The sequence below is a fragment of the Beta vulgaris genome, chromosome 2 (assembly GCF_026745355.1).
Source record: "Beta vulgaris subsp. vulgaris cultivar EL10 chromosome 2, EL10.2, whole genome shotgun sequence".
Taxonomy (NCBI): domain Eukaryota; kingdom Viridiplantae; phylum Streptophyta; class Magnoliopsida; order Caryophyllales; family Amaranthaceae; genus Beta; species Beta vulgaris.
The window spans coordinates 56334067-56345883 of record NC_079203.1 but is presented as its reverse complement, the minus strand read 5'-3'; the positions used below and the strand labels follow the sequence as shown (position 1 = coordinate 56345883).

The 11817-nt window shown below is 34.8% G+C and overlaps 1 protein-coding gene across 1 annotated transcript; it reads right to left on the bottom strand.

The window, feature by feature from the left end:
- Positions 1-375: 375 nt before the first annotated feature.
- On the bottom strand, positions 376-1473 carry LOC104906069 (L-ornithine N5-acetyltransferase NATA1). The gene has a single exon (XM_057393116.1). It carries the CDS (start codon positions 1335-1337, stop codon positions 621-623), a length of 717 nt encoding a protein of 238 aa, XP_057249099.1. The 5' UTR covers positions 1338-1473; the 3' UTR covers positions 376-620.
- Between the last annotated feature and the right edge of the window lie 10344 nt (positions 1474-11817).

Sequence of the window (11817 nt, the reverse complement as noted above, 5' to 3'; positions counted from 1 at the left end):
TTGGAAGATTTTGTAAAGTTCAAAAATCAAATCTTTATCACAAAGACAGCAGAAGGAGGACCTCCAACTAACTAGCTAGGTCAAGAATTTTGTATTTTAGAGGGGTAGTAGATTTACATGCACCATTAAAGTCGCTCTATATGTCTGTACTCATCCAAGCTTGCTTGATGCAGGTTGTGGGGAACTCACCTTGTGACTTTGAGGTCACAAGTTCGAACTCCACTACCTAAATATACTTGGGAGTATAGATTCTTTTATATCCCCTTACTCTCAAGCGTTAACTCATGTGCTAGGCTGGCTGATTTACTAGAGGTGCTGGTTTAGTAGGTCTGTACTTTGTATATATATAATACGTATAATAAGGGAAAGGCAAAATCATAAAGATGCATGAGAACTTTTATTACTTTAGGCAATAATAAGCTACCACTTTGCATTGGCTGACTTATACATAAAATTGTCAATACACACATAAGGTGGAGTATTGAATTATTAATGAACGACGAGATAAATCATAAATAGCATTATTGAATTGAAACACAAATTCGATAGATGACCTTAGCTTGAAATACTTGTCCCATGCTCTTGTAACTTACGTAACTTTCAATTCCAATACCGATTACTTAAGCTGATCGACCATAAGATAAGAGGGCATCATCAGCAAGTCTGAAAATCCGCCAATCTTGCAAAATATGAGCTCCCAATTTCTCATAAAATGTATGAGAAGCCACATTCCAAGTTGTGACAGTCCACTCCATTCTAGCATACCCCATCTTCACAGCTTGAGTAGCAACCGCCTTCATCAGCATTCCTCCAAAACCTTTACCTCGATAGCCTTCCCTCACAAACAAATCCTCCACATGAAACGCGTGTTTCGACAAAAAAGTCGAGTAGCTAGGGAAAAAGATCACAAAACCTGCAATGATTGTTCCTTCTTTGGTGCGAAAAAGCTCCATTTCTGGGTCATTGATGGGGTGAGGAAGGTGAAGAGTGGTTTCGATATGGTTGAAGTGTTGAGTTGAGGGATGATTAGGTGCAAAAGGAGTAGATGAGACTTCAACGAGGAAAACAGTGACAGTTTTGAAGGGTTCGAAAGGAGTTTTGGAGTTGAAGAGGGTGGAAGAAAGAGCAGACTTTGTTGCTTCACATTCGTCACTCAGATGGTAAAATGCTGCCATTTTATGTATGAGTCCATGAATGAAGGGAACATCTGATTCATCAGTTGCGAGTCGAACTCGGACATACAGGATGTGATCGGAATGATCAGATTGCTGCTCTTGCTCTTCTGCAGGGAGAACTGTTTCTGTTTTTAGGTTGTATACAGGCAGTACAGGCGCCATTAGTTGAGATTTACAACGATGGTAGGGGATATTTTTTTGGATGGGTGGCCTTCGTGGGGAGGAAAAATAAAGGATGAAAGAGACACGAAGAAGGTTTAAAGTAAAGTTATTGTGTTTTGTGGAGAATTGAAAATGTTCATGTTCCTATTTATAACATCATTCTTGTATGCGAGTCACGACATGCAAAAGCATGTTTTAAAATTCTTTTATTAGGAGTGGATGATTTACTCTTGAAATAAATAGATTTAGCTATATTTTTGAAGATCTTATAAGTGGAGTATAAGATTTAACAAGATTGCACCTTATTATGGCCAAAGTTATAACCACTTTTTTGTATTGGTTTAAAGACTTTAAACAGTTATTATCACACACAATTTCCTGTTTATGATTTTAAAACACACTAAAATTTATTGATAGACGAGTTTCATTCTTAGACAAATTACCATTAAATAATGAGGAAAGCTATATACAGTCTTTAAGATTGTATATTATAAGCTAAACATAGAAAATAAAATGTATTAATTGATCATTTATTGCATCGATTGACACATAATTTTTCCATAAATTCATACAACTTATAATACACTTATTATTGGCATTATCACCATTTGTTACTTGCTACCAATCATATCGTAAAACTTATATATAAGCATAAAAAAATTCTCTATGACACTCTTATTAAATCGACAATTTATGACAAAATCGGCGGTAAATCTATAATATTAGTGTTTTGAATATTTTTAATTAGTTCCATAAAAATAAATAAAATTAATTACTAATATCTCTAGAGTTTTTGTTATGCATATCCCCCAATCCGCCCTCCTCGTTAAAAATTTAAAAAGTTGTTTTATACTTCCTCTGTTATTCAATGGATAAGCGTTGAATTCAATGGAGTATTCGTTCTTGCCTTTTCCTCCTCAACCCCCTTAATCCTCACTCCTCAGATGATATCTTATCAATCCTCCTCCAATTGATACAATAATATGTCACAAAAAGTCTCGATTATTCTCTCTTCAATTTCAATTCCAACAAATCAAGCAAAATCTAGATACTAATTTCATATAAAGATTACAACTTTTCCTAAATAAAGAAGGAGATAAAATGATTAATACATACGCCCTCCATTCTCTAAAGATCTTCGTTGTTACTGTTCATACAGATACCAAGGAGGATCTATTTGTGTGGGGTGGTTAAAGTAGGAGAGATAAAGAGGTTAAGATAAATAAACAAATAAGAAGGGGTTAAAGTAAGAGAGAGAAATGGAGTAAAACTGAATTAATAATATAATGGTGGACCATGTGATATGGTAAAAAGGGGAAAAAATTCCAAATAAGAAATAAAGTAAAAGAGGAAAGATCTTTTGAAAACACACTTAAACGAAAATAGGGAAGATCTTTAGGAAATAGATGGAGTATAATACATGAAAATAACTCTAAATCCCAAAAAAAAAGTCAATAAGTTGGGCTGAAAAACAGAGGGACAAAGAAAGAAATGAGAAGCAAAAAGGGTATTGAAGTTATTAGAAAGAATCCATTAAAGGTTCGAAGTGAAGAAATTCTTAGAAAAAAAAGATGAGAATTACAAAATAACATCAAGTCATCAATAGAGTGTCCTCTTAAATCTGGCTAAAGTAGGAAGTTGCAGTAGTGGTTTGAATAGTTTATTTTAGTTTGCTTTAGTTGCTTTATTTTAGTTTTTCCTAATTTGTTTCTTTGCGTTGGTTTGGGGTTTTTGTCCCCTTTTTGATCACAAAAAAAAAAAGAATTACAAAATAACACATATCAATATAGGCATATAGCCTAGTTACAATCATATTTCTAGAAAATAGATTTAAAAGTAATAATGCAAGGAACTGAAGAAAGTTAAGATAAAGACAATCTTGCCCACCAATAAGATAAATTGGATTGACCAACATATCTTTGAAGATCATTGTAATTTTTAGAAGGCAATTAATTTTTCGTACTTTTTTTGAGAAGAAGAAGGCAATTAATTCAAATCATAGTTAGAAGTATATTAGTTGTACGTTGAGAAAAATTATTGCTCTTGCATTCGAACAAAGAGATAAAAATAACCAATTATAAATTACAAAATTTTTGTGTATATTACAAAGTTAATTCAATTTTATTTATCACGTGTAACTCCTTTATCATTAAAGGATACTCTGGCTTGCAGCACCTGCTGCTCATGTTCCTTTTTTTTCTTTCTTAACCATTCATTGCTCATGGGCTCAAAGAGACCCATTTAATTCATCGATTGTCATCGAATCCGAGTCATTATTTGACACTTCGATAGCAACGACTACGTGGTCAAAATCAAAATTAAGCGAACGCAATATTTTTTTCTACTACGCGAGAATCTTCCATCGATTCTCCAAGCCTCTTCATTTAGTTCACAACGTTTAAAACTCTTGTGAAATAATATGAGATGGATTCTTTCTCTAACATCTAAAGTTTTTCAAATTCTCCTCTTAGAGTTTGGAGTCGAACCTTCTTTACTCTATTTACTCCCTCAAATGAGTTTTGTAGAGTATCCCCTGCTTGTTTGGAACTAGTTGCATTAGCAACTTTCTCAAACATATATCATCATCCAAATCTTGATGGATGACAGTAAGTGCATTCCGATCCTTTTTCCTCTCATTATCTAATGCTTCTTTCTTCGTTTGGTTAAAGTTAGACTCATCTTTGGTTCCTGTATAACCTTTCTCAACAATCTCCCAGACACCTTATGTTCCAACCGGCCTAGTTAAGGAGTACTAAACATTTCAGTTTCAGATTGTAAGGGACTAAATTATTTCGTAGTTATACTATATGATATAATACTCTGCGTGTCAAAATTGGCATTTCATTACAAGCATAAATAATAGTTGTATTGTTGGATAATGACTTGCACAATTACCGAATCACGAATTTCAAGACAGTACATAATCACGAGTTTAATCCCAATAATAGACATTTCGATAGGAATATGTGACAAGTCGATAAAAGAGGATGCTTCGTTTTATTTCGTAACTGTATTAGCAAAAAATTCGTATAAAGCATCATAATTTAGTTTAATCTTAGTGTAAAACTATTTTTCTATATATTTTAATTTATAAACATATGATGAAGAATACGGGGATGTTTGGCAATTAGAGTTTTGGATCACTTTTAGAGTTTTGACTAGTCAAAAACTCTAAAAGGGGTGTTTGATAAAATAGAGTTTTAGAAAGAATTTTGGAATGAAAACTCTAAAAATGAAAAAGCTCATAATAGGAGCTTTTTCTTTAGAGGATTAGGTACAAATATTTTCAATGACTTTTTTGCCTCTAATAAAACTACTACACATTGTATTAAAATATATATATTTTATTCAAACAAATGACAATAAGTTTTTAGCAATAAGCTAATTGTTACTAAACACATTTATAATAAAAAAAGTTGTCAAATTAGCAGTCAAATCTGTTAAATAAAAAATTAAAACTCTAACAGCAAATTTTAAACTCTAACCGCTAAACTCTAAACTCTATTGCCAAACATAACCTAAATTTTAAATTATGCGGCATCACGAATATGTTGATGGTATCTTTTTATATACAAGGTCGTAAAATGCGTTTCTTCTAAATTAATTGATTTTCTTCTAAAATAATTGATTTTGTTTCTTCTTTGATCTTCCACGTTAACACGAGATTCACGCACACACGAGTGACGAGACACGACTGAGCAATTGTCCAGCAAGCACATCAATTCCAACAACTGACATTAAGATTTAAGGCATTAGATTAACAAACCCAATTAAACACGTCGCGTGCAAGCAATTCTAACACGTAGAATTTTCCACTTACCAAATCTGTTGCGGTGATGCCAACGTTAGTAAAAATAATTTCCCAAATCAGCACAGAAGATATTACATGTTTGGCAAAATTAGCGGTTTCTAGTAACTGTTAGCAGTTGTAGTAGATATAGTTGTTGGAAGTAGTTGCTAACTGTCTACTAGTAGATTTCAACGATCAACGATTAAATTAGTTGTTTAATTAAAAGTGTTTAGCAAAAGTAATTGTTGAAACTATAAAAGATAATAAATGACATTTATTCTAATATGAAATTAACTACAACAATTTCATATGTTCGTTTAATAGTTAAATTCAAGATTTATTTTTCAAAGAAGTTACACAAAAAGGAATATAGGACTTTTTAGCTGCTCAAAGAAATGTATAAATTTAAGAAAATATTCAACCCTTCGAAAAATTATGTATATTACCAATTTTACTAAAATACTTGTAAAATATCTTATCTTTACGATAAATATTTAAATTACATCTCTGCTAATGTAAAATAAACATTGAATTGCCGTAAAATAAAACAATTTATAAACAGAGAAGAAAAAAGAAATAAAAAATATTGGTTAATAATTCTACCTTATGCTATTATATAGTATTTATTTGCTAGACCGCTACCTCAAAATCTCAAACGTTACTTTAGTAACGTTCCACAACCGCTACTCATAATTCACTCCAACTGTTACCCGCTACTATAATCACTACCTTACCAAACACTCCTAATTTTCTTAAGTAGCGTTTTAATCTTGTCAAATTGCTAACCGCTACCTCAAACGCTAGTACCATACAGTTATGTCATGGGTCATAACTTTTCGGTCCACTGCAGAGCTGTTTATAACTAATAAGCAGGTCATTTAAATCGGTTGGTTCAGATTAATTAGGTTATCATATACTACCTCCGTTTCTTTTTAATTGTTGCACTTTGACATTTTACACCTTTAACAAATTGCACTTTGACCCTCGTTTGTGATTTATACGTGAATAAAAACATAGTCATGTGGGATCTTGTTAGATTCGTATTAGTATGTATTTTATTAATATGTAGTTTTTATATTTTTTACAAATACAAAATTAGAGATATAAAGGCTCAAAATAGTGCATCGGCATGTGTGAAAAGTGTAAGTGTAACAATTAAAAAGAAACGGAGGTAGTATATGAGTGAAGAGTAATAATTGACTAGGTCTCGTTTCGAAGCATATTGGGATTGAATTATATTTCAATTTATCATCATAGCTTAAACTAATATAATAGAGATATCAATCAATATTTGACATATTAATCAAACATGAAGTATACTCAATAAGTCAATACTCTCATATTGGTAATATAGTCTATGTGCATTGGCTAGTGATAATCAATCTTATTAGGTTTAGTTTATCCAAGTTAGTTGTTGGGTATGTGGAGATGATACATACTACATTTAAAAATTAAAATCATATACTTCCTCCGTTTTTTTAGATGTTACACTTTCTATTTTAGGAAATTTTAAATTAGATGTTACACTTTTATTTTTGATAATAACTTCTCTCTATCTCTATCCTATCACATGTTCACATGGGGCCTTTTGTTTTTCATTCTTCTCTATCTCTCTCCATTCCAAAAATTACCTAGAAGTCCGTGATTTGAAAAGTGTAACATCTAATAAAAAACGGAGGAAGTATGAATGTTTGCATTCTATAGATTGGCTATGAAGTACACCATATATATCTAGTAGAGGGACATTGCTTGAGTAACCCACCGGGTAGACTATCCGCTACTAATAGACAATTAAAATATTAGTATTTAAGTCTAGTTGGATTCCACTATCATAATTACCACAACCTTACATTATGGGGTGGGTAGTCTACCCGGTGGGTTAACCAAGTTTTTTCCCTAGTAGAGCGTGTGTCAGATAATGAAAAAGCCAATATATATAGAATATCAGGTATCCGGTCCACAACCACAAGGCGTATCTCCACTGACACGCGACACACCTGAATTGTGGGGTATATTTTTTTATTATTGCTTGCTAAGATTTTATTGGGATGGCCAACAGGTTGTGTAGCTGATTAGATCTAGAAGCACTTACCAATGGAGGATGCATACATGATTCAAAATTTTACCCTACGTTATTAGCTATTCAATTTGGCGCTCTATTTGCTTCTTGATAACATGTTTGATTTGTCATGGCTCGAAGTTCTGTAGTAGGAGCTTGATTTCTTCTAAAATGTTAGCAATTTGCCAAGACTCGAAGTTCCTACTATCAACTTCTTAAAAAAATCTCGCCCTTCTAGCAAAGTGGGTCTGGCGATATTTAAAAAACCCGCTTCCTCTCTGGTGCAACTTAGTTCAAGAGAAATATAACTATGGGCCTCTTTTTTCGGCCTTTGATATCCATACCCCCATCTCTGGAGGCCCATGGCGATCCATTTGTAATGCTTTGCTCTCACATCCCCAAGCAAAGGCCCTCATTAAATCCAAAATCCGAAAGAAAATTGAAAATGGCCTGAGTTCCTTCTTTTGGCATGATTGCTGGGTATATGATTCTCCACTGAAGTTTATTTGCCCCAGATTATTCCGGCTGAGCACCTCCAAAAATGCCCTAGTGGCGTCCCTTTGTTTATGGGATGGGCTAAATGGAACTGGACTCTCGATTGGAGTCGCCCGCTAAGGCCACGAGATAATGCGAAACTCTCACACCTTCATCAACTCCTCTCACAGGTATTCCTAGCCCCCAATGAAAATGATTCTCTCATCTGGTCTCCTCACAAAAAGGGCGATTTCTCTGTGAAATCTTTCTCACTGGAACTTGCAAAAAACGGCAGCTTTGGGCCTCAGAAACTATTTTCTGGATTATGGCGAAATCTTATTCCATACAGAATTGAAATATTCTGTTGGCTCGCCCTCCTTGGTAAAATGAATACCAAAGACAAACTCATCCGAATCGGGGTTATTGATCAATCAGCTGGCTTTTGTGTCCTATGTACGTCAGCTTTGGAATCCAGTGAGCATATTTTTCTTCATTGTCCTTTTGCCTGAAAATTATGGTGTTGGTGGTTGAACCTTTGAGGTCTTCAATGGTGCCCTCCTAGCTCTCCCTATGGAGTTTTTCATCAATGGTATTTCCCAAAAAATAATACTTTTTTCAAGAAAGTATGGGCTGCTAGCTTCCCCATAATATTGTGGACTTTATGGAAAGAGAGAAATAATAGATGTTTTGAGGAGAAATCATGCTCACTGCCTCAACTCCAAGAACTGATTCTTTTAAGATTAAGTTGGTGGATACAAGGTTGGGGAGACCCTTTCCCCTATAGCTCATCAGAAGTAATCCGATCCCCCCACTGTCTCAAATGGTCCATGATCCCATCAAAGCTAGTTTCATCTCTCACTCCTCGACCCCCTTTGTTGTGGGCCCCTCCCCATCCACACATCCTCAAATGGAATGTGGATGCCTCAATGAAAATATGTGACTCCAAGGCTGCCATAGGAGGTGTCCTTCGTGATCATGAGGGAAAATTTCTGTGCCTTTTCTCATCACCAATTCCATTCATGGAAATAAATCATGCTGAAATCCTAGCCATCCAGAGAGCGAGCAATCAAAATCTCCTCCTCCTTGGATTACTGTTCCCCTAGCCATCTGATCATTGTGGAATCGGATTCTGTGAACGCGGTTAAATGGTGTAATGGAGTCTCAATTGGGCCTTGGAATATCAATTTCATTATAAACTACATCAAGAATGCAATGGCTGCCAATGAGGGTATTGAAATCGTACATCAAAGGAGAGAATCCAATGGAGTTGCAGACTTTTTAGCAAAACAAGGTCTTTCCAGGCATGATGAATTTATTGCATGGTTGTAATAGTTCTCTAGTTGAAAATTTGTAGCTTTTCTTATGTGAAAATAGGATTTGTAATCCTCTGTAATAATGGCCACTTCATTTAGCGGACCTTTGAAATCAATAAAACAATCCCAAATTATCAAAAAAAAAAAACTTCTTAAAAAGAAGTGTACCTTTTGCAATCCAGTCTGTCATTCATGTCAAGTTTTTAATTTTCTTTTGGCATATCCCACCAATTTCTCTTATATTATACTACCTCTATCTTATAATATAGTGCTCACTTTACTTTTCATTTTTCACGGAGATTAATGATAAGTGCATATTCTAACATCCTTTACTTGCATATTCGGGTTCATTTTCATGTAACATTAGAGCATTTACATTGCATTTATGCATATTTAGGTCTCTTTTCATAAGTTACGATGCGTTCACGGATTATTTGATTTCTTGATGTAATCTCAGGTACTTTGGACTCCTATTTGAAGACATGATGATTAAGGCACGTAGATGACCTTCAACACGATATATCGTGTGCCCAAAACGGATTGAAAGTGAAAAAGATACATACGATTTTGTGTACTTGTGCGAAATATGACACTTCTGCACCATTTTATTCATAATTTTTGATACAAGAATGATAATGAGGTAATTCTAACTGGGTTGGAAACTAGGCTTCAAGATATTTCCAACGATATATTACATGTACAAAAAAAATCTCTAGATCAAAAGTCATAGATGTTCAAAATTGAGCTAAAACCTCTGCGTTGCTCGCACGCCAGTGCGGATGTGTACACGTACGTGCAACCTGCTGAAATCAAGCCACAAAAGTTTCTGCCTTACTCGCACGATCGAGCGAGATTTCGCTCGACCGTACACAACCCTGTACGTCCGTGCAAGAAGTTGTTATTGCCTGTGCAACCTGGTGTAATGTCATATCTTCCACGTGATCTAACTTATGTCGGTTTATATTATTCTTAGCTTATAAATAGGACTTTGAACCTAATTTTCAACGGCTTAGATATTATATCATCATTATAAATTTATACTTAGGGTTTTTATAGAGAGAAACTTGTAAATCTACATTGTTTTTCAAGACTTTGTCTTTCTTTCATTAATTCAAGTATTTCTTTTCTTCTTCTTTTCTCCTTGTTTTCTATTATGATGTTTTATTATTATTCTCTATTTTTATTTATTTAAATTATGCTTGCATAGTTTATGATATATGGTTAAGTTGAACCCTAGTGTGAATTAATTCATGATTATACCTTTAAATTCTCAAATTAATTGCTTAATTGTTCTTGCTTAATTGATCGTGCATATGATTCCATTGTCTTGATCACAACGGGAGTTGGATTTTGACGGATTTGAATATTTCAACTAAGGACATGAAGTTCTCCATGGGAATAGGTAGAATGGATTGTTACGAAGTAAGAGTGTCACATGTAATGTCTTTAATTTGCATGATTTCACAAGAGTAGGCTTGAGTGCATATATATATTAGGTAAGCCATAGATACTCGGGAGAGGTTTATGGTATTATATAGGAGTATTTTTTCTTGTGAATATTTAATTAATTAGTTTGGGGTAGGAAGTATTATTGTATTAATTCATGCTAGTGGGGATACTTAACTCTATAGTCTTTTATTTTGATATGATTTAGTATAGTTAATTCCACCATTATTCTTGATATTAATCTCATTTAGTCTTACCATTATTTAAGTGCTAATCATGAACAACTTTCTCTCTATGTGATCGGCCCTGACTTAGGCTATGTTTAGTTCACCTGAAATTTTCTGATCTCAACTTATCTGATCTGATCTGAACTTATTTACAAGATCTTATCTTTTATAAAATATATTATTACTATTATATTATTACTTTGTAATTCAGTATCATGCAATACATTATAAGATCTAGAGGTTACTTATGTCATTGATGTTATTTATTTTTTCTAGGTGCACTACACACCTATCAATAAAGGAAAATGAGAGTAGTAGGATTCGAAAAACAAAATTAGGGAAATTTCCTCAAGTACTCCTGAGGTTTGATGTAATTTCCAAATTACCCCTCACATTTAGGGAATTCCTCAGATACCCCCGAGGTTTGTGTTTGGGTCTAAAATACCCTTACTCTTGACAGAACCCTAACGCCGTTAACTTTTTTTTTCTCTTTCTTCAGTTTCTCTCCTTCCTCCCACCCTCCTCCATGGATGAACCTCCAAGCTTTCCTCTCCCTCCCACCATTCCCCACCATCCTCCAAACTTTCCCCAATTTTCTCGCAGCCCCTGCCTCGGCCGCCGCTCGCCGGAGCTTCGCCGGCCACCAACATCCTCGTACTCTCTCTCCTTCATCGCACTCTCTCTCTCGCTCCTCTCCTTCGTCGAGCTGTTGTACGTACAACACCACCGGCGACCCGATAGGAAGGTTTTCGGCGAAATATATGACCGGGGTCGGAGAAGCCCTAAAACGGTCAATTTTGAAAGCTAGAGATCACGCTTCTAAACGTCCACGGGACCCGTGTACCGAATGTCGTGGGATGCCTCGAGAGGACATGAGATGGTATATTAAGGACTCCTACGTCTTTGAACGAACATAAGAACAACTTTTATGACCGTTTCAGGGTCTATCTGTAGCTGCATGACAAAATAATAAATAGGTTGTTTGGTGGCATTCTTGGGCAATTAAGTTGGTGCGAAGCACCCAGGATGCAATATAAGTCATGCCGCACTCCATAGGAAGGTTTCGGTGAAAAATATTACCGGGCCCGGAGGAGCACTAAAACGAAAATTGAAATCACGGTTTTAAACGTCCACGAGACCCGTGCACCGAATTTCATAGGATCGCTCGAGG